The sequence below is a fragment of the Pelecanus crispus genome, chromosome 15 (assembly GCF_030463565.1).
Source record: "Pelecanus crispus isolate bPelCri1 chromosome 15, bPelCri1.pri, whole genome shotgun sequence".
Taxonomy (NCBI): domain Eukaryota; kingdom Metazoa; phylum Chordata; class Aves; order Pelecaniformes; family Pelecanidae; genus Pelecanus; species Pelecanus crispus.
Window position 1 is genome coordinate 6401141 of NC_134657.1, and position 23296 is coordinate 6424436.

A 23296-nucleotide genomic window follows, 5' to 3' on the forward strand; every position below is an offset into this window, starting at 1 on the left:
ATGTTCTTTCCACTTTATGCAAAAAATTCTTCCCTGCCAGTGCTGGCTCCAAACCGTGGTGGTGACCTGCAGTATTATGAGCCTGACACCTTCGCAGATGGAATCAAGAAATGTGCTGCCAGCAAATATGCCAAAAGTGGCTCGTGTTCACCAAGGTCTTCCCCGGAAAGGATGCCTTAGATTCTTCTTACGGGACTGTGTCCTTTCCTCCCACCCCTCTGCACATTACTGGACTTGCACTAAATGCTGCCTGTGAATATCTAGGCAGGGAGGGAAGGAAGAAAATTCACTACAAGCCAAACTCCAGTACAGCCATAACACCCCAGTGATCAGAGCAATGCCAGTGTGGGCTGCAGCCTCTCTCTTCCCTCCTCCAGAGCAGCAGCAAGACCAGGACACAAACAACAGGGGACAGAGTCTCAGTGCTATCATCTTCCAGCCTCTTAGGTCAGAGCCTTTAGCACATATAAGGTCAGCAGCAAATCCAAATGTTTTACCTGAGGCTCTAAATTCTTGACCTTTGTTCCCTAAAGAGGCTGCAAACCAAACGTATTAACAAAATCTCTATTTTCGTTCTTTCACAAAACAATCCAGGAGCTCTTTGTACTTGAATATCTACGTATTACATTGTACTTTTTTCCTTCCCCCCCCCCCCCAAGGTATCCAACAAAGTTTACATGCAAGGTTTGAGTGGATTATATGTATGTAACGTGTAAATGTGGTAGAGTTGAAGTTCTATTTAATTTTCTAGCTGTGGATGACGTTCAGTACTGTAGAATGGGCAGCTCTCTGCACATTCATGTGTGTGTTGGTTTGGGTCTTCTAGCTGTTATTGTTTTGTTTCAGGTTTACTTTCATTCTGGGAAGATTTGTATCTAGTAACTTAACCCCAAAAGCATCTATTTATTCAGAACAAAACTGCACTAGGGAACGTCAGAAGCACGTAGTATGCTGGGAGGCAGCCATGCTTATGAGCTCCTGTGAACACGTTGACTTTGAAGATGGTCACCATGATCTTTTTAATTGGGTTTCAACAGGGATGTCTGCAGTGTATCAAAAGGGAAAAGCCCCTCTCTGTTGCTGTAAAAGTTCCCTGGTGAATTTCTGTGAGACTGGACAACTGCAATACACATTCTTCTGGAATACTTTTTTTTCCCCTCTCTTTCTTTGCCATCATCTGGTTTCATGGAGGTGAATTTTTGTCCGTTGCTGCTGTCCTTTCCAAAGCCCTTCCTCCCTTGAGGACTTTGGGTCCCTGGGTTCCCTGGGTCCAGGAGGATTTCCAGAGTGCTGACTGTCTCTTGTTCAGCTCAGGCACTTGTAAACACCTAATCCTAGAGCAAAGTCTCCACTGCATTTGTCAGGCAACGAGACCCAGCTAGAGGTTTAATGCCAAAGCTGAGCAGACTTTGCTTCAGCCCTGTGTTCTGGGGGTCTCAGAAAGGTGCTCCGTAAAAATCCATTGGTGACTCCAAATGGCTCCATGCACTTGTGCAGCCGGGAATGCCTGTGCCATGCTGCGACTCGGGCTGGTCTGTGCTGTCTGCTCTCTAGTCTGGGGGAAACCTGGCTGAACTGAGCGGGACGCCCTGGCCAGCCCCAGCGCTAGGGTCAGGTACGGGGCCGAGCCCACCGCGGGCTGCCAGATGGTGCAGGGTTTGGCTCTGCCCTTGCCCTTTTCTCAGTCTGAGCTCGCTTCGTGGCAACCACTTTCTGACGAAGCCAGTTGGGAAGGGGAGCTGGCCACAGCAGGGGCTTGCTTGGCAAGGAAATACCGTCCTCAGGGCTGCATCCAGATGCCTGTAGGCCACTTCTGTCCCCGCATCTGCTCTGGGCAGAAAACCAGGTGTCCTGGCTGCCTCTGCAGAGTTATTCTGCAGAGAAGACCAATGAAGAGCTGGATATGGCCCTCAGTTTAAAGTTCAGTAATCTCTTAGGGCTGGGAGCAGCAGGGCAGGCAGAGGGCTTGCCCTCCCAAGCACACTGCTCTGTGCAAGACAGCAACCCACAGCAGCGGCTGCTGGAAGGCGCTGGCACTTGGAAAGTCGGCACGTGTTCGTGCCGCAGCCAGAGGTGCTCCAGAAACCGAATAACCAGGCAAGGGGTTGATGCGTTGGCCGCAGAAGCCCGGTGTGTCTGTCCCCCAGTAAGCAGCTCTCCCAAGCTGCGATGCATGATCACGTTGATCGGTGACCGTGATGCACGCGTGCACGGGGCCACCGGTAGCAAGGGGCGAGATCCTGGTTTCATAACGTTGTAGAGACACGACACAGCTTCTAAAGCAATTTTAGTCCTGCTCCCAGAGTGGCAACTTTCCTCCCTGGCTACATCTGGGCTAAATTTGTCACTCTCTCAAACGCTGCCCTTTCAACATGCAGGCTGCTCATTTCTCACGCTTCCAGCACGCCTTTGTGCGCAGCTGCCGTGGTCTGTTTGGCTCTTATTTCGTGTCCTGAACTCCATCTCCGTGTTCGCGCGTCTGTGCCTGAGTTATTGCCTTGTTCCTGCCGTACTGCTGAGGCAGAGTGTAGCTACTTCCAGCTGCTGCCCGGCACAGAACATAGCGTTTCGAGATGAAATGCGAGCGTGCCCTTAGCAAACGGGCACCGTCAGGGGCTCGCACCAAGAGAGAGCAGGGTTGTGGCACACACAGGACCTGAGGGTCCCATCCCTGAATGCTGCTGTCCGGTTGACAACTAAGGCCTGCTCCCTGCTGTTTCTTCACTGCTACCCTGGAGCAATGAAGGATTGTGATAACACACTGCCACTGAAATGCTCCCCCGCCATACAAGCAGCTAAAGGAGTTTTACTTACACCTTTTCCCAGCTGGGTTTAGCTCCTCTAGAAGAAGCACTCCTTCCTGCTCTCCCTTTATCTGTCCCTACTTTAGAAGGTTGTACAGCTTTGCTAGGCTGGTATAATTAATGCAGAGCAATTTATGTGTGTGTACAAGCCCAAAAATGTTTCCAAACCAGCCCCCATAAGCATCAGATTGGTCAAGACCCACACCCAAGCTCCTCAGGACAGCCTGGTTTCCCTGTTGAGTCATCGGTTTTGAGGCCATTGGTTTTCTCCTGATGGTTTCCTATCCAGATGCTGACCCGGGCAGCTCCGTAGCAGGTGGGAATAGGGCTGTGTTTGTGAGCTCTGTTCACGGACACCTGCCTTGTGACCGTGAAAACCCCCACTCTCTTGCTTTTCCTCCAACACGTTTCTCAGCTGATTCAGGATTTAAAAATAGAGGGTTTATTTAAAGTGGCACTAGGCGTCTCAGTGCAGGTTGCATTAAAATGGGAACTGTAGTACCTGTAAACACACAAAATACCTCTCATTTCCTGAAAAATATATTCATCCTCTACAACCTGGCTGCTGCAGAAATACGTTCTGAACCAGGTCGCCCACAAACTGCAGGTCCAGTGCTCTGGAGCTGCCAGCAAGCCTGCACACATCCTGCCGCTCAGCTTGGTCACGGGATAGCTGCGTCTTTATTCACAGAGGCAGATGAAAAGTATGAGATGATACTAGCTGCCAGCAATTCACCCTCTGACAAATGATCTCTCCACCCCCCCCACTCCCTCCAAGTGCTAAAAGTCCTGCATCAGGTCCGCTCCTTCTGAAACGATAGCTGGAAAACCAGAACACTTACTGCAACACCATGGGCTGCTGTATTTCACTCTGCTTTCTGATTTCCAAGCCACAACTTCAAACTCGTTTTGCTCAAAGAATAAACAGCAGAGAGGGGTTTTTAAAAAAGAAAGTGGAGCCTGTCACCTGCTCGTTTGGCTTCAGGAGTTTGGAGAAAAAGCCCCCATAACTGAAAGCACGGTGTAGCTGCAGCAGAGCAGCCCACCCGGCCAGCTCCTGCTCCTTCGCTCCGCGGGGACTTGCTGATCTTTTTATTGTATTTATAAAGACACTTGAGGGCTGGGAATTCCTTGGTGAGCACTTTGTATGAGCGTGTCTCTTCCTGCCGGCTGCCTGTGAGTGGCTGCCTAAAACCACGGCTGAGGTCGAGGAAGAACCTGCTGGGCAAGCCTGCTCCCTGTTCCTGCTTGGAAACCCCAGCGCCTGCCTTGCAGAGCCCTTCGTCCCCTGAGGAGCTGAGGATGGGCAGGATTTGCTCTAGTCTGTGATGAGCAACTCCCTCACTGCCCTGTGGGTGGGGGAATCCACCAAAATATGTCATGCTCTCACCGCCGGCCGACCGACCAAAGCCACTGGCATTTCTGTCGGTCCTAGATAAGAGGGAGGGCACTGCTCCCTCTGCTCTGCCCGCTGCCTCCCTGTGCTGGCACTCCCCGGTCCGGCACAGCACCACGAGCCCTCAGAAATCCCTCTGAAGTGCGGGGAGAAGACAGTCAGGACTCGGAGATGGCCTAGCAGAAACGTCCACAGGAAGCTTTGCTCTGGTTTTCTTGCAGAGAGATGAAGCGAAAATAAGAGCGAACGAGCAAACCCGATTGCTGCGGGAGAGGGGGGAGAGGAGCAGCCCTCTTCCAGGACGGGACTCCGGCAGGCGGGTGGCACACGGCGTATCAAGGCCAGATGAAATACGGAGGCAGTTCTTGAGGGTTGCACCTGCCTGACTTTTTCATCTGCTTGGCAAGACAAGGTGTCAGATGTGGGAGCTACGTGCAAGGCAAGGAAGTGGGGTGGGATGGCACAGCTCCCACCTCCAGCACCGACACTGTCTTCGGTGAAGGGAAAACAGTCCCAGCGCAGCAAGGATGCACTGACAAGGTCGTTTCTATTGTGGTGGCTGCTGCTATTGCAAAAGATGGTGAGCTCCAGCCTCCTCCCTCCAGGGTGAGGTACACGCAAGATGACCTCGCCATGGAGGGAGAGGAGAGAGCTGAAAAGGTCGGAGAATAAACCAAGCATTAAAATTGCAGGCAAGTCCAGGCTGGTTTCCTTGAAGGACACCAGAGACACTGCTGCTTGACTGAGCACAGTAGACACTCCCAGAGCTGATCTCCCGATACCAGCAAGATCTTTCAATATTTCCTTTCGCTTCTGCAGTGGGCTGAAAACATCTATGAAATATTTATCTCACCCACTTCTTGCAGTAGAGATCAAAAGGAGTGTGAAATGCACCTATAACCTGATGGATCATCTGGCACCTTCGGTAACTTTTAGCAGGGGGAGGTGCCAAATCACATTTACGTCTCCAAGCTCTAAAGGCTCAGACACCAGTTATCACAGATAGGCAAAGGGCACTCGCTGGTAGAGGTGACAGGCACATCGTGTTACCTACAGCATAACGTGAGCGCTGAACTCTCCTGGGAAGAAACTGAGCACAAGTTTTTGAAGACTAGGATAGAGGCATTGAGAGAGTGAGATACACCCCGCGTCCCTCGGAGTGGGAAAACAGGTGCTCGGTGCCACCGTGCCTTTCCCAGCTCAAGTGGGTCAGGGACAGCCAGGAGCCTACTTGTCCTACCCCGAGAGCAGCTTTAGCTGCACGTGGCTCATCCATGGACCAGGGCACTGGGAGTGCAGAGCATCACCGACCATTCTCTCTTCTTGCAACATCTAGGACTGATTCTTTTCTGGATCGTACCTGGTATTACTACTTGCACCCAAACCACTCCTAAACTAGTTGTCTGCCTGGCAGCTTTCCTGCAGCCTCCCGTCAGTGCCACGCCTGCCCTGTGCCGTTCAGGAAAACTGACGGTCGTCTCTGACTGTAGCCTGACTGTCCACAAGCAGCAGAACAAGTCGGCTTCCTGCAAAAACCACGCACAGAGCCTTCAAGCAACGCCGGCAGAAGGGGATGGACAAATCTCTTCCCAGCAGCGATTTAGCAGCTACACGTTTGCTGGGAAGTTCTCCAGCCCAGCCTCAACTGGCTGAGCTTCCTCATTCCTCTCAAGGCACCCTGGCAGTGAGCTGAACTGGTAGCACCCCCATTGCAGCAAACGTCTGCAGCTTTGGCTTGTGGGGAGCGACTAAGAACAAAACCACTTCCCCAGGCAAGATGAGGTCCCCAAAGCAAAGGCATTGCTTAGAAAAGATCCGGCTGACACGGGCACATGCAGACTCCCCACATCCCAGCACAGAGCCCTGCCCCATCCAAACCTCCCTGGAGGGGCTAATGTCATCAAAAGTGTCTTCAACATTATGGTTTCTGGCCAGAAACTCTCCCAGTTCCAGTGAGATCTTCAGGTCAACTTTGTAATCCCCGAGACGCTGAGACAAACCAGAACAGCTCTCCCGACCATTTTGCCCAGTATTAAATCTAGTGCCTTTAGCACAATCATTTATTAACTGCCAGCACTGCACCTGGGAGTACTGTACATGGTTGGGAGGGAAATGAACTGTTCCTGCATCTGCAAAGTGAAGGGAAAACATTATTTCCTCCAGATTTGTGTGACAAGGCTAGAAACCACAAAATCTGAAAAATTCAAACCAAGCAAGAAGTCAACAGTGACCGTTCAGGATTTAGCCATGTCCCTTACCCTGGGGACTTCACTCTGCGTGAGGAATGAGGCAGGAAGAGCCAGAGCCCCCTGAGGCAGGAGCTGGCAGTCCCAGAGACCCCTTCCTTTCAGCAAACCTGTCTGCTGCCCTCCTCTGACCTTTTTCTGCTTTGCTCAGCTCCGTGTGACAGTCCCCCAGGAAAGCCCCACATAATGAAATTGCCCGATTTCTCCAGCTGTTCCCCCATTACCCACCCGCCATGCCAAGGCTGCTGTATTTCCACCTGCCACTGAGAACGCGGAGAGCACTTAATGGATTATGGCTGGATAAATAGTAAAACTGAGCATATGCGAACACTTCAGCCTGCCCTGTTCCCGCCGTGCTCCTGCTCATTGGAGGGAGCGAGGTCTGCTGGGCAAATCTTTCAGGGCCTGAGGCTGCAGTGCCAGGCGTTCCTGGATGTGGCTCAGACTGGAGAGCTTGGCTGCGTTGACGGGGACTGGCGAGGGCAGAGGCGATGAGGGTAAATGAACCGAACCAGGGAGCTGCTGCTGTGCCTTGACTTGTGCTCGCTGATCTGTTCAGGGGTCCCCGGGAGGAGCTGGCTGGAGGGCTGGCAAGAGCGGCACTCTACTCGAGTCCTGAGTGCTTTTGAGACAGGAGAGAGGGCATGGCTCTCTGGATCAGGCTGTTAGCGACATGCGACAGCCAGGATGTGTCTCAGAGGGGCAGGCATGGGGACCAAGCCAAAGAAGAGGAGAAGCAGCCCATCGCCCTGCATAGTCTGTCCTCCAGGGCTCCTCAACCAGCACATCCACTCCTACATTTTCGTATCAACAGACACATAATAGATTGATTTCTTGCTCTTTGAAAACTCAGTACTCATTCAACAGTTTCACACACAAACAACGTAGACACAGGAATGTACACAAAAGTATTAAAGGAGATAGATCTTTATTAGAAGCTTCCAGCACATTTTATCTGTTCTCCTCCTCCACAAAACCCCTCTCACTGGATATACAGCTACTATAGTCCATATAGAGCCTGTACATCTCTCTCTCTTGCTATTTACTGCTACATATCTCACTGTACAATTGTACAGAGTGCTCTCTTATCAGCAATAATACATGGTCTGAAGTACAACCCCACACACATTAAAATTGCATGACACTCTGCATTACAAGGAAAGAGCTAAACCTCTTCTCTCTCATTTCGTTAAGACAAACGTTGCCACAGACTGTTCCTATAAAGCCCATAGGCAGATCCACACAGGTATTCTGGGCAGATTTCCCCCAGTACCTTCATGGATCTGGTCCCTAAGTGCTTAACAAATCTCACATTCTTGCCGTTATCAGACTTGGGAGTGAAGAAAAACCCTCATGAATAATGCCCTTGAGTGATGATCAAGGCACTAGAGACAGGGAAGAACCTGAACCACTTCCTTTTCATTTTTCACCCCACCTTCCATTCCGGGTCCCCTCCTCCAGCCCCCCAAGGTTACACACTCAGCCACGGCACCTCCTCACTTGACATCTCCTCCCAGCCAACTCTATGTCTCTAGGATGGGAGGCAGCGGAGGGACCAAGTGATACACCCAGACCCTTCATCTGGTGATTGTCAGAGCCAAACATGTACATGTGCCTTTTCCTCCTCTCCAACACGCTCCTGTCCTTGTCAGGGCTCTTTCCTGAGGCTTCCCTGAGCTCAGCCCCTTTCCCTGCTTCCCCTGCAGCCCCTTTCCGTCCTGCACAGCCTCCTGCAGGGCCCTTCCCGGCTGCCCCTTCCCCTGGCTCTGGCTGCGTGACACCTGCCCATCCTCTGCCGACGGGAGCGATGTGTCCTTGCAGTGGGTGCTCCTCACCTGCGGGGACGGACACTGCATCCGCAACTCTGGGTCAGCAGGGCTGAGGCGGCCACATGCAACAGAAACCCTATCTCAGCCTCCTGAACTGTTAGACCAAGCCGTGACTTCTTGGCGTGAAATCCAAGAGGATGAGTCCTCCTGCGGTGAGCCAAACCGGTCACGGGAGACCTGGGCCTTGCCAAGTGAGTGGCCTCTCCATCCCCCTTTAGCTGCTGCCCAGTTAGCCGCACGTAGCCAGCACATGCTTAGCAAAGCACCATGTTTGGACAGAGACAGCTCTTCCCCAAAGCTCTCTCCTCTCTTCCTTCACAGACACCCCAACCCTTTCATAGGAACGAAGCACTTCCCTGGTTTCTTTTGCCCTCACCTCCCTCCACTACTTCAGTGCCTTCCTTTGCCACCATCTGACTTCACCAGGGAGGATGGACAAGCAGCGCCCTGGAACAGACACTGTGACTACTCCTAGGAGATAGCACAAGTATGCAAGAAGTGTGCAAAGAAAGAACAGAGCCAGCCCACGCTGGGCTCCTCTTCTGTCCAGTACCGGTGCAAACTGCCTACCGTATTGTAAATGACTGTCACCGGAAGGATCCTGCTTCCTGTGACATCCTGTCCCGTTTAGGGATGGGTCCAGAGAAGTCTTGGTGCTGGGATCCAGGCTTCTCACACTGCCCAAGAACAAAGTCCCCCACCTCTGCCTCCACCATCCTTGCCTGTCCTCAGGAAGCACCTCTGGTGTGCGCTGAGCCTAGGTCCGGGGACGTCCTTCTCTGACCTGCCTTCGGAAGTACCGGATGGCAGAAAGCGTGCCAAAACTTGCCAGGAACACTGGAAAAGAGCCCAACACATTTCCAGAGTGAGTCTGGGTGCTTCTTCCAAACCTGAAGATCTTTTTCCAAACTTGAAGATCACAAGCTACTTGGCTCACTCTGGTCCATGGGACCTAGGGGGTCGCTCTCCTCCCTTTTCTCAGACCCCTCTTGCCTTTGCTCTTCACCCCCACCACACTGTGCCTGTTCCCAGTGTGTTCAGTCCTGAGCTGCTCACAGCCTGGCCAACCACATCTAGTTCTATAGTTTGGGCACACAGATCACACCACCATTTCACAAGAAACGTCTGCTTTTAAGGGAAACACAAGATAGACGTCATGTGTGTGGTAGAGATGAGTGGTGGTTAGATATACAGGTTCATGTAGAGATCTAATGGGTCTAATCTCGGATGAGAAGGTCACAGTAGGAAATCTCACCAGGGCTTCAGGACAGTCCCTTCATTTTCTACTTCTGTTTGGACCAGGAAGATGCCAAGAAAAATATCATTTTGTGGGTTATCTGTGGATACTCTGATCCCAGCCAAAAGCAGAAAATACCCCAAACCCAGAATCAGAAAATGTAGAGATACAAAAAATAACTAATGGAGCTTATACACAGAATCAAGCCCTTCTCTGTACTTTCAGCTAATGTTTTTTAGCTTGGCCTATAAGAGAGGTCAAATTCCCCTGATCTGTTCCCAAGCAAAACTGGGAACCCAAGCCATGCCTTTGGACTTCCCAGTTTAAATTCAGACTTGATTTTGATTTATATGTTAGATAGATCCTGGGACATAGACAGGGAAATTCAATTTGTTAGAACCTAAAATGCCAAAAGAGAATTGCTAGACCGGGATGTCAAACTGTCTCTTGCCTCCCCTCCTCGCTGGGTTATGCAATCCTGAGGGCTCAAGGCCCGTATCCCGCTTTTCACACCCTCTCTGAGGCCACGTCTACCATCTAATACTAAGAAGGCAAGGAGGAGCAGGCCAAAAGCTCCTTGTGATGGTTGCACAGAGCAACTTTAGCTAATGAGCTATTCTCAGCCCGGGGTGTCAGCTTCCTGTGTGACCTTAGCGGGGAACATTCCTCCCCGGGACAAGCAGCAGGAAGCCCTGGCGCCGGCGTCTCGCCCCGTGGCGGGGGCTCGCTGGTGCCCACGGGCTGGACCCCGCGCTCAGCTGCTGCGGCCGGGGCACGGCCGCTGCGCTCGCTGTCCTGCTCCCTGCTCATCCAGCGACCCACACCCCAGTTAATTCCTGCTGTCCGAGCTTCCTCTCTCCCCACCATAACAAATGCTGTGGTTGGAGAGGACAAGAACTGACAGAGCCCCAGTTACTCACAGGACTCAGTGCACCAGGATAATACTTCAGCTAAGCTGTATTTAGAAAAAAGATTATACCTTTACAGCACGCTAGAAAAATAATATGCATTTGTGTCAGCTGAGATGAAGGAGTATAAACCTGCATACTTGAGGTCCTGATTCAGCTTCTAGCCAGCACAGATCCTAAAGAAACCTCTCTTCCCCTGACACACTGGTACTGGTCCCTGACAGAGGCTGGATGGAGCAGGGCCAAAGCTAGGAACACAGACTTGTCCTACGGCTCAGTTCAAGTCAGCAGCTACTGTGTGTGGGGAAAGGACAACGTAAGTGAGTAGTAATCAGGACTGCCATTTCCATGGGAGAGAGAAGGTATTAGAAAGTAACAGGGCCCTTTGGAAAAGCAGGAAAAGGACTGCATTTTCCCACAGGCACTCTTAGGTGTGTTAGCATCACTGCCTTTCTCCCCACCATGTCTTCCACAAGGTCCTTCCCACCCCTCTCCCGCTGGGCTGGGCACCGTACGTACTGGTCTTCCAGGCATCCGGAGCCTGCAGGTCGGAGGTCTTCACTGCCCAGGACGCAAAGGCACAGAAGACGAGGCACATGTCTTTGTGGGTCAGTGCCAGTGGAGCCTCGGGTCTCCCTGCGAGAAGAACACAAGGCTTGGGGTTTTACAACACCTCCTATGCCACAGCAGGCTCCTGGGGCAGCGAGTCCCTTGCACTCCCAGAGAAATACATCTTTGTCACACGTTTTCCCTCCCAAAAGACCTTTTTTCACCGTTAGTCCAGTCAAACATGTCTATTTAGGACTCAGGTACATTTCCTAAGGAGAGGGGCACATTTTTTACCCCGCTCAGTTTTGCACTTTAAGAGCCCGAAGCAAATATTTGTTAATGCTACCCATGGGCCTGGGAGGCACAGCCAGCGGACATGCCGCCTCCGGGACCTCTGACTGCCTCACCACCTCCCTGCATCTCTTCCCAGCGCACCCCTGTGGGGTGGCTGGAAGTGGGGAGTAGATTTAGGAGAGAGCAATTCCCGGGCTGGCTGCTGATGCACTGGGGCTGCAGGCAGGCTGCTCCGGACAAGGTCCCCTTCCTGCAAGACAAGGCGCTGAGACGCACGCAGCTCTAGGAGAACATGTAGCCCCCTGAGAAGCACCAGTGCTCAGCAGCTCTCCCCGGATCCCACCTTGCTCCCGCTGCCTGCTAGGACCAGGGAGGGAGGCAGCCCTGAGTGCTCTGCATTTCTTTCTCTGCTGCCGTTCCAGTCTAGCACAACCTGAAGACATGTTGCAAGAGTAGGTTATTTTTGCTCCTATGTTTATTTGATCAGGCTTTTAATTAAAGCTGGCTTATTAATTAGCTACGACCACGGCAAAGGGGTTTTTCCTCTGTGCAAACAGACTGGGAGCTCTATTTTCAGGCACCTTTTGGGATGACTCATTCATTGTTTGGTTTTAATATTAACTGTGAGACACTGTGGCTGTCAGCATCATACAGGCTTTAAGATAAATACGCTGGCTGCCCTATGGGTTAGACTTGTTCCTTCTCATGACCACCTCTGCCCCAGGACTGGAGTTTGCAGGGAGCAAAGCAAGGTATGCCCAGAATATACCCAGATTCCCTGTCCCAGCACTGGGAGCCCGCCTGCGGGGCCTGGCCAGCAGCACTCGCTTGGCATAGGGACCGCGGGAGCATCACAAGAGAGAGCCAATGCGACACAGCGTGTCATGGTGGTGGCTTTAGCCACGCTTCCAAAGATCCCTGCTAAAGGCCCGGGCTGCTGCGTGGCAAGGCAACGTGCCAGGATTCTCCACGATACCTGGTGGAGCCCACCAAAATGCTCCCCTCTGTACGGTGGCCTTAATGCCGCTGCGGCTGGAGTGGCGATGGCTGCAGCACGGCCAGAGCTGGCTGCCAGGCTTGCCAAGGGGTGGGAGCAGGGCAGGCCACACAAGGCAGAGGAATATCTATGCACAACAGCGAGCCGGGGCTGTCGGGCCGCGGGCAGGGGGTAACAGTGCTTTACCTGTCAGTGCAAGGGCCATGTCCAAAGCTTCTGGCCGCGCCTGGCCTCTTCCCAACGGAGCCAGCGGGACGAGGGGGAGCTTCTCTCCAGATCCTCTCCGCACGAGAGCCTGGGGGGCTGGGGCTTGGCCTCTGATGAGGTACATTGGCCTTTGCAGGAGGGACTTCAAAGCCCCCACAGCTTTCTTCACCTCAGAGGCTGGAGTGATGGAGAAAATCCCTCTCCAGCCCACCCTGTTCCCAGGCCTGTCCAGAAAGAAGTGTTCATACACCTCAGGGACTGAGATAACCAGGGAGTCTTTGACTGGGGCCGAGTCGGGATCCTCATTTTGCAGCTGAGCGTGGTCCAAGCTGCTGAACTTCTTTCGCTTCCTGTCTTTACCCTTGACTTTTTTCCTGTTTCCTTCTGGTTCATTGAAAAAATATTCATACAGTTCAGGCAAGGATATTTCCCTTTCCAAGGGTGTTTTCTCCCCCTCCACTGAGTTCCCCATTCCTTCTTCTTCCCCTTGGGAGTCACAGAACAAATACTCGTACATCTCAGGCCAAGTCACATCCAGGGTGTCTGCCCTTGCAGAGGCCCCAGCTGCAAAGCATGGGGGGCCCAGCTCCCCGGGGGTCTCAGCTGCAGGCTCCCCATGAGCTCCCTCAGCATCATCCCCTACAAAAGCTGCCACGCTCTTGGGATGGAGAGGCTTCCCCAGCACCTCCTGGCATGCCTCTCCTGCAGGAGCCGCGGCTCCGCTGGCAGGAATCAGCAGCACATTGTCACGTACGCCCAAGCCACCAGCCGGCCCTGGCTTTGAAGGCTTGGTGGCCTTCGCCTTCCCCAGGGGCTGTGCCCCCGGCTCCTTCACCTTCTGCTTTGGCGGAGCGCTCACGGCTGGATCGCCCTCGTCTGTGCCAGGGCCGGGCATCGGCCGTTTGCTTTCCCCTGCCTCCTCGCTCCCCGGCTTCACAGGAGCTGGCTTGGCTGCCTTCTCCTTCCCTTTGCTCTTCCGTGAGGACAGTGGCGAGCTTAAAGATGCCTTTGTGGGTACGCCAGTCCCCTGCACTGCAGCCCCCGCAGGCTCCCTGTCCCCTTGGGCTGCCTCAGCAGCACCGGCTCCACGTTGCTTGCGGCTCTTTCTCAGCTGTCCTGGCACCTTGGGCCTCACAACTTCTGGGGAGCCAGCCGGGGAGCTCGGCTTGGCGCCCGCTCTCTCCCCACTCACCTCCTCCCACACCGGGCAGCCAGGAGCTCTGGGTGCAGTCTCCAGGGCTGGGCTTGGGGGGTGGTCATGCGAGGGTCCCCATAGCCCGAGCTCCGAGCGGGAAGCGCCGCTAGGACTTTTCCTCGCCGAACCCTCTGGGGAGGTAGCCAGCACCGGCAAGCTGCCCTGCACCGGAGCCTCTGGCTGTGCCACCACCGGGCTGCCACGGGTCCATTCCCCTCCTGCGTCCCCTCCCTGTTCAGGGGCGCTTGCTCCAGCTGGATGGCTGGGAGGCTCCATGGCCTGACTGCCGCCGGCTGCTCCTTTCTCCGATGCCGATGCTGGCTGCGGCGCTGCTGCTTCACATGCTGTGTCCTGCCCTGGGCTGCTCTCGGCTGTGCCGCCAGCCGGGCCAGCAAGGGTGGCTGCAGAGGGACAGGGGGGCTGCCTCCCCTGTGCGCTGGGCATCGGAGCGTACGAAGGGCAGCCGGGCTTGTCACTCTGGCACAGAAACCTGCCGACCGAGCCCAGGTCCGCTTCGTCCTCGCTGCCCGAGAGAAGCTCCGGCAAGGTGAGGTGCCCGCCGGCCGGCCAGCACAGGGAGGCGTCTCCAGGCACCCCACGTGGGGCAGAGCTTCCCGTGCCAGGCCCTGGCCTGCTGCCCACCCGCGCTGCGCTCTGCCCGTTTGTGCTGGCGCGGCAGTCCCTCCCCGGCACGCCGTCCCCTTGTTCAATGTCACTGAGACACTGCTCCTCGGCTGTGGCCAGGGCGACTGGCGCTAGGTTGCATTCCTCCGACGCCAAGAAGAACTCAGCCCAGTCCTTGTCGTTCAGCTGGATGCTGTACTCGAAGTTATCCATGCCTGCAGCAGCAAAGCAAGGGGAGGGGGCCGGAGAGATGAGGGCATGAGGAGGGGGCACCAGCATCAGCAGACAGGCAATGTGTTTGCTCCTAACCCTTTCCCCCCACGTTCCTGCCCTGCTTCCCTGCCATCTGCATTCAGTCATCCTCACTCTTTTCCAGCTGAAATCAGTGGGAGGCAAGGGCAGCTCCTGGCAGGCTCAGAAGGACAGGTACGGCTGTGCGGGACCATAACTCAGCCAGCAGTGAGAGACCACTGCTACCCCCTCAGATCCCTTCTGCCTCTGCTCCCCGAGCACAGCAGCACAGAGGGTTTGGGATTCTCTCCACAGCAGCATCGCACCTCACGTACCCCTTTCCTACTCCTTTTGCCTACAACCCATTTTAAAAAGTGGGGGATTTACGCTCTTGAGCAGCCCTGCTGCCGCGGCGTCATGCATGAAGTTAGCATGAAGCACAGTCCAAACGAGGACATTTCAGCAAGCCACAGCAGCCCCCTCCGTACCCGTGGCTCTGGGGAGGGAGATGCAACAGAGCCCAAAACCAGCAGAGGTAAGAGAAGAAGCAGAGCGATCACAAAGCTGCATCCTACCTGTACCACAATCTAAGCCGGTGATGGAGCCATTCAAAGAGCCACGCAGGAAAATCCTCCGAGCACAACATGATGCTGTACCCTTGATGGGGGCAGAGAGCTCGGCTCCAGCACAGATCCATTCAGGGGCTAAAAATAGATACCCCCCCCCCCCCCCCCCCCCAGTGTGTCACTTGAGATCCGAGTGTGATGGGTTCAGAGAGGGCAGGCCGTATATAGAAGCTGGTGGGGAAGTTGTGAGGGTGCCAGCCAATGTGTTTCTGTCCCACAGCCTCCGGGGTCTCTGGGACCGCTGCTGATGCCCGCTGCTTGCTTCTGCCCTCTGCCCGGGGCTGCTCCGTGGGACGGCCAGCAGAGAAGGGGCCCAGGCCACAGAGCTGACAGCTTTAGCACAAGGCAGAGCGTGACGTCTGGTTGGCAACGACTGTCCTTTTTACAACATACCCACCTCTTTGCCTCAGCCTGTAGGTTACCCATTTCTAGGGTGACAAAAACATGCCTTGGGGCATCGTTCACCTATTGGTAGCACTCCTAGGGCACTTCTTGCCAGTCTCCTGCAGATTTACATCAAAAGATCACAGCCAGCGTCAATGGTCTTGTGACAAACCTTGCATGGTGCGTGGCAGCCATCCCATGCTGCCCAGGAGCATCTGGTGTGTGGGTAGTGGAGGGAGCCTTGGGTTGGAGACTCAGGGTGAGCCTGGCAGGAGGGAGTTACAGGGGAAGCGACCAGCCGAGGGTGGCCCGGTGGGTCAGCAACCAGAGCCAGAAATAGCCCTCAGCTCCTGCGAGTCCTGGAGCCTGCCTCCCACTGCATGCCCCCCCCGTCCCAGGGGACAGAAATAGATGCCCTGAAGTAGCTGCCTGCAGCACAGCGCCTGCGAGCGTGAGCCCGAGCCCAGCGCCCAGCCCTGCTGCTCCAAGGGGGGCCAGCACCGCCCCAAGGCTCTGGCCACCCGGTTGCTGTAGACCCCAAAATTGGACATGGCCAGCCACGGAGATGCCGCAGGAGCTGGGAGGGACCCACATGCTCTGCATCCATCTCGGGGGTCCTCAGCGGGGCTGGGGTGCTGGCCATGCCGCACCGCACGCCCCAGGGAGCCGGGGGCCAGCAGCCAGCTCCTGCCGCGGAGGCTGGAGAGCAGCTGGGCCTCTTGCCCTGCCCTGCCCTGCCCTGCCAGCACCAGCCATCCTGCGGGAAGGAAGCTCCCCGTCGTGGCTGCCTCCACGCACTGCACGGCCAGGGAGCGAGCCAGGAGCACGCAGCCCACCGGCAGCTGGAGCTGAAGCGCGCTGCCCCACACTGCAGGGTAAATATCGACCAGGACACGCTTCCTTTCTCCGTGCGCCGGGCTGACGCACGCAGGGAGCTTGTCGAGCTGAGAAAATATGGAAGGAAAGAGGTCTGCTGTCTTCCCATCCTATCTCGTTTCTGATCTGGCTACACCCTTCTCCCTCTCCCCCTCACACGCGCTCGCAGACGCAGAAGGGAAACCAACTGGCTTCCTTTTCTTGGCTGCAGTCGACTTCCTTCCCTTTGAGTCCGGCAGCCAGGGTTAGTCAGAAAAACCTTTAAACTCTGCCTTGCAAACCGCAGCAGAGAACATAAAAGAGACAGAGGCAGCGAGACGGAACTGGGAGCCAGCAGCGGGCTGGCGGCCTGTGTTATCAGTGTCACATTTAAAACCAACGCTGGAGCAGCCACACACCAAACCCAACAGGAACTGCACACACCCCACCACACGTTCCACCCTGGCCTCGGAGACACAAACAAGTCTCGGTGCAGGAGACATCCAAGTATTTGTTTAGCTGTCCAGGGTAAAGCCCACACACCGTCCTTGGGGAAATTACGCATCTGCGAGCGCTTCCCTGCCTTCCTCTGGGGGGGCCATAAAAGCACAGCGTGGACTTCAAGGGCAAGGCGCGCTGCCCCGAGCCACGCAGGCTGCAGAGAGGGAATTACGCTGTCTGCGAAGGACATCCAGCAGTTGCAGCCTGGACAGACTGTCTCTGATTACCTTCTGGCGTGTGGTGCGTGACCCTGTGCCTCTCTGGGATACCTGGCTCCAGCTCTCCGGAGCTGTCTCCAGAGGAGCTGATGGCAGATGCTGGGATGCTGCAGGGCCGCTCCAGCACCTCTGGACCAAGGTGACCGGCGGACACCACCTGCCCAGCCACGGGCAGGCGGGCACGGGCCTCCCCACCACCTCCCAGCACCTCCAGTATTGACGCTTTGGTATTAAGGACATTATATAAATAACTAATGTCAATGTGTAATTAGAGAAGGGCCTGAAATAAAGCAGCAGATGAGGCCCCTCTCTGCCTGACGACATAGGACACAGCGTGGGAGAAAGAGCTAGAATCAAGGGCATGGAAAAGTGATTTAGGCAAGAAAAAAATGGGAGTGCCATGGAGGGGCACTTCCTTTGGCATAAAGACCCCTTCTGTGGCTTCAGGCTCCACATTCGTTACTCCCAGTGTAAAGGGACTTCAACAGACTGCCAGGGGGGAAAGGGCCTATCAGAGATATATAGACTAATACTCTCAGATAAGCAATTTCCTATCCAGGAAAGTCCATCTGGGAAAACTCTACCTTTGCAGAGCTTTTAAAATCAGCACTAAAACATCACAAGTATGGGGGTTTTGGCTGAATTCACTGCCGAGACGACGCAGATAATGCAGAGAAATGTGGGTCTGATTAGAAACACGTCCTCCCTGCCCTGATCAAGACCCATCACATGCTGTGTGTTACAGGAGGAAGACAGGAAAAGCAATGGGGAAAAGAAAAAAAAAAAAAAACCATAATGGGAAGAGAAATATGTCCACAGCTTCAGGAGCAAGACTACATTGGCCCTTGCTGCTTCCCACTGCCTGGGACAGACAGCTCTATTTGTGGCCATTTTCTCACACCTTCTTCTACTTTGGCTTGATCACCATCCTTCAGCCTTGGTCACTGATGGGCCTTGTCTGCCCATCTCTGGCTGATCCCTGGACTCCGGTCTTCTGCTCTCACAGCACCAGCCTTTCCATCTTGTGATCTCCCCCTTGAGACGATTCATTTCTCCCCTTCCATAAATTCCTGCGAGGTACAAACTGCCATATAGATAGCTCAGCCCTTCGTGTCCAGGAGTAGGGATGCTGAGCTGCTCAGGTACAGCCTCGACCTTGCAGCCATGAGACCTCCCTTGTGCCGGGCAGAGAGCAAACAGGGAATTTAGATCTACCCCAGAGAAAGCCTGGAAGTAACAGTTTACTCCATGCTGAGGAAGGGGTTAAGTCTGCATTGAAACTCAGAGTGCAATGAAGCTGTAACCACCAGTCTGGTTTTGCTGGTTTGGGGGCAGGTGAGTGGCTAGGAATTATCACCCCCAAACCATAAGAGGTCTGCATTGTTTTTGCCTAAACCCTTTAACTGTTTGGATTTTTTTTTCTTTTTCTTTTTTTTTTTTTCCTGAAACTCACTCCCCAGGCTCTCTTAAAATTCAGGCCCATGCTTCCCGAGCAGCCAGCAGCGGGCTCATTCAAAGGTCAGCCTTAGCTGACTTGAAACTCAGCCCGCACTTGCCTGAAACTCTGCCAAACTCTTCCAAAAGGCTTGTATCCTGGCCTGAGTTTCAGGTTGCTAATCCAAGTCTCACTGGGTTTCAGGTTTCCCTGCAAGCTTTGGCTTTGCTCTACACAAGAATAGCCTCAGGCCACATCTACTGGCTGGCTGGACCCTTCCTGCCGGGGCAGGGGTGGCAGCAAGCAGCCACCTCCAGTGCCAAGAAAGAGGAGGCACCGCAACCAGGGCACACAGCTGTCTCAGGGGCACAGGACACCGATGGGCCCGATACCATGACCCTGGGCTCACCGTCCCTGAGGGGCAGGTTCTGCATCTCTCCAGCTTTGCCTCTCTCCAGGCGCTGCCAGCCAGAATAGCCAAGGGGCCGCGGGGCCACCATCCCCTGCCCCAGCGCGGTGCCCAGCCAGAGAACCCAGCAGGATGAGCTACAGCCACATGAAACCACAGGAGCAGTTGCTAGCTGTCGGAGGACAGGCAAGACCTACGGTGCCATGAAGCTTAGCAGTGCAAAGTTACCCCACTGCATTGTTTTAATGTAGCACAGTAATACCAGACCAGTGCATGGTCTGTTGTGGCTGTAGTGTTTCCAGCTCAGGACCAGCAGCCGTAAGGCCGGGTGACTGCTATCATATCACAGCCATCTCGCTTTTCACATTGCTCACTGACATAAGAAAAACCAAGCACACCAAGCGCTCTGCAAATCACACCCAGACAGATAGAGCTATTCTTTTTTCAACTCCTGTAAAAGAGGCTGCTGGGCTAAAGTTCCAGCTCACAGGAATCAGAGTTTCACCACTGACTCCAACAGGATCACTATTTTACCCGTGGAACTCATTCTTCCTGCCATTTCCACTAGATGTCACTTACAGCCAGAAAGTTAGCAGTTTCCCTAGATTTTTAACCTCCTCCTGACGGGCTCAGGTCTATGCTAATCCTAAAAAGGGGTCTTAGATGTCCAGGACATTAGGACTGTAATGGTATTAGAGCAGTCAGGATTGCAGGCTGTAAGGGAGGGGAGTAGGGGAAGCTAACATGTCCTGAGCATCCCATCCGGCTGGTGTGGTGTCTCTAGGGGAAAGGAAAAAGCCGTGTTCCGTAAGGCTGGAAGAGCAGGGTCTTTGCTGACACTGACTTGCGCATGTTGGGAGCCTCTACAGCAAACCTGTCCTGCTTTGTGCTGCAACGTTAGACATTCAGTGATCCACGCAGGTAGGTCACTAGCTGCCACGTGTGGGTGTCCAAATCTCTGAGCCAGCAGGCAGCTCGATCTCCGCAGTCACCAACCTCTCCTAAGCGCTTTCGGGTAAAGCCTGTTCCGCCTTTGCACATCGTTGCACACATGAGGTGCAGGGGCTCAGAGGTGCTGCTGCAATGCAAGGCAGCAATACCAGTAGTCTCCCAACTCGGGGGTCACAGCACGGCCCAGGGCCAGGGCCACTCCAAGCCCTCCGGACAGCAACAAAAAAAGACATTGGCATCTCCGTTGGCATCACCCCACAAGGCTGGCACCACACCCAAGTGCTGGCTCAGACCTTTCCTTCGGGGCTCTTCTTCATATGCAAAAGAGAGGGGTGCAGGCAGCCCAGGGCAGTGCTGAGCCACCCCTTACACCTACCCCACCCACAGCAGGACCTGCCTCCCCTCCCCACCGCCCCGTCTCCTTCACAGTCCCACTGGCAGGCTGAGCTGGGGGGCAGCTCCTCTCCTGGCCTTCCCGGGAGGCTGCCGGGGGCTCAAGGGCAGGACCAAAGGCCCCTCTGTGTGCGCTCCCCGCTGCTGCTCCTGCTGCCTCGGCCCCAGCACGCTGCACCTCGGCTTCCTCCACTGCCAGGGAGGTAGTGCTGAAAGGAGTGAGGGCTGCCTGAGCTCAGCATGGGAGCAGGTGAGATTGCACCTCTTGCTTCTGGGATCAGGCTCTCTGCAAGACAGATGCCATTGTATCAGCTAATGCCATTGTATCAGCTACTTCCAGCTTCCTGCTAAAGGTTTCACCAGCTATTTTATGTGTGCTTAGCAAAAAAATGGTATTTTGGGCAATCCCAGCTGGGGATGAGGAGGTCCCAAGACCCATGTGGTAAAGGCATAAAGCAAAACCCACAGGAGCATGTGCTGGTGTCTTGGGCCACCTCTTTGCTGTTCTTTTTCTCCTGCACCCAGCATTGTGACGTGAGGGAAAGAGGTTGCTTTGGGCTGGAACAGTGGAGGGGAAGGCACTGCTGGCCAGCATGCTGACCCTGGCCCTTGGGAGCGAGAGCAAGCTCTGGGATGAGGTGTGGAAAGAGAGAAGGACCCAAGACTGTCTCAGATATTGTCAACTTGGTGAAGCTCTCCCCTCCCCTCCCCATTCTGGCTGTGGGCCTGGAAAGGGCAACGGTAGCTGGACCTGCAGCCACAGCTCCGTTTTCTGTCCAAGTCACTGATTAATTATGTTTTGAGTTGAAAGGGTCTCCCCTCCCACCCCAGCCCCAAATGCAAGCTGTTCCACATCTGCAGGACTCTGTCAGTCCTCAAGGTCCCAGGTTCTTCACCCCTGCGCTGCCCACCCCCTTCCAAACAGATCCTATTCCCAGCTGAACAGGGCATCGTGGTTGTGTTATTCTAACTCCCAGCAGATCGGCCACTCCACTGATCTCAGCCCACCCACTGTCAGCAGCTTCAAAGAGCAAAGGAGAGGTCAGGTTGCAAGCACAACAGACACCGGTAGCTCCTTGCACATGGCTGCTCTGCTCACCCTCTCTCCGGAGGGCGGGAGAGTCCCGGAGCAAAGGCTCCAGCGCCAGGGGAGGCTGCCTTGTGCAGCACTCCGGTCTGGCTTGAATTAAAGCAGCCTTGGAGAGCCGATGACATTAACCCTCTGAAGGCTGGGGCTGTAAAATGGGAATCCCAAAATATTTGCTTGTTACGGAGAGCTGCACTCCCCTCTGCCCACAGAGAAGTGCTTTCAAAGCACCCACAGACATGCCGGCACTGCTTACTGCAACAAGGGACAGCGGAACTGGTGCCAGCTGTTGAGGAGTGAGCTGTGCCAACAAGCAGCACCGCAGAGCACTGCGCTCCGCAGACTGATCCCCAAAGCCTGAGGAGTCCAAATGCCACTGTCAAAAAAGCTAAAGCTCTCTGCAAGTTGAAGGCTCCCAAGTACCTGACTACATCATTCACCTGCTTTTGAAATACGCTGCCTTCGGTCACCTGTGAATTAAAAGCCCCAATCCTCTGATTAGCTCTTTCCAGGGAGTTAATTTGTTTCCACATTTTGAATACAAAAGCCCCACAGAGAATCATGGCCAGGACAATAACAACCAGTGGTCCTTATCTCCTCAGGTTGAAGATTATTACAAAGGTTTCTGAGACAAAATTAGGATTAGAGCTGGGCCAGTACCACAACAACAATTCTCGATTATCCATTCGAGTGCCTAAGGCAGTGTGTGTGCTTGGAGGCCTCCCAGCAGCCAGGGTAGAGCAGCAAGTGTAAAGCCTGAGTCAGGACAAAGAAAGGGGCTTTATTTACACCCCAGAAACACCTAGAGCTCCTGCCTGACTGCAAGGGGGGCTGATTCTGCTGGGGGAGCCCAGCGTAAGGGAGAAGAGCTGTGTGGGACATGGAGAGAGCAGTCGAACATGAGGTGATGGAGGATGCAGAAGCACAGGGCTGGAACGTGATGTTCCAGCAATCACTGGTGTCCCAGTTTTGGTGGCAAAATCAGAAATCAGAGCACAGCTGGCTCCAGGGACCCATACGCTGCTCTTGTCCACTAGACTAGGCTCAACTGGCCTTCACAAGTCCTGGTCTTAGCTGTAGGATGACTTTGTAGCCCTGAGGTCAGGGAACAGAAACATCTGGGCATGATTCTTCTGCCCTATCTGCAAAGCATAAACAGTTATTAGGGACAGAGAGTTATTTGGGACCATTTAACTGTGTTGTGCACACGCAAGCGAGCATATCCAAACACAGTACCATCTTACAGAGAGGACAGGTCTTCCCACAGCTGTCCCCCTTCACTTGCTCCCTGCTTATGACTGTTCAAGCACAAGTCAGATCAGTGCTGGCCACCCTAGCATGTTCTTACTGCCCTTACCCAGGTCTGGGAGCTCCCCCCCACAGGTGCAGCTTGAGCTGGATGAGTGGGCCGCCTTCGTGAATGCAGAGCAGCTTCCTTACAACAGGCTTCTCTGCCTGCGCTCCTACGCTCATCTCCAGTTGCACCACCCCATGTTCAGAGCTCCGTATTTTCCAGCACGAAGACGACCGCCCCTAAGCACACACGTATGTACACAGTTTGCTGGCCATGGATCAATCTGCCCCCCAGCAGAAGCAAACAAACCCACCTCCCGCTATCAGGCTATTGTCTTTTGAGGAAATGTTATTGTTCCAGTCTTTGAAATAGTGCTTCAGCAAACCCCTTCCACAGCAGTGATTTCTTCCCATCTTCCTGTCTCCCCACGCCACATCTGGGAATCCAGTCTTAAGTGCACATTTTTTCCTCCCCTTCTTACTAGAAGTAAGATATTTCTTCCCCCCGTTCCTTGTGAGTGGGGTGGATGTGTAGCTTGCATTTGTATTTGCATACCAGTTATTTGGGTTCTGACTGGGGACTGGGTGTTTCTGAGCTATTGAGTTCCTTTGCATGCTGCAAAAATT

The 23296-nt window shown here is 54.2% G+C and overlaps 1 protein-coding gene across 1 annotated transcript; it reads right to left on the reverse strand.

Moving 5' to 3' along the window:
- Positions 1-9032: 9032 nt before the first annotated feature.
- On the reverse strand, positions 9033-14499 carry PERM1 (PPARGC1 and ESRR induced regulator, muscle 1). The gene is made up of 3 exons (XM_075721767.1): positions 12447-14499; positions 10940-11056; positions 9033-9112 (listed from the first exon to the last, which is right to left on the reverse strand). Exons 1-3 carry the CDS (start codon positions 14497-14499, stop codon positions 9033-9035), a joined length of 2250 nt encoding a protein of 749 aa, XP_075577882.1.
- Positions 14500-23296: the final 8797 nt, after the last annotated feature.

Coding starts and splice junctions, on each gene's coding strand:
- PERM1 (XM_075721767.1), bottom strand. CDS start 14,499: ATGGATAACTTCGAGTACAGCATCCAGCTGAACGACAAGGACTGGGCT. Junction 11,057..12,446: donor CATGGCCCTTGCACTGACAG/GTAAAGCACTGT, acceptor TTCTTCTCGCAG/GGAGACCCGAGGCTCCACTG. Junction 9,113..10,939: donor TCCGGATGCCTGGAAGACCA/GTACGTACGGTG, acceptor GCTCTTTTCCAG/TGTTCCTGGCAAGTTTTGGC.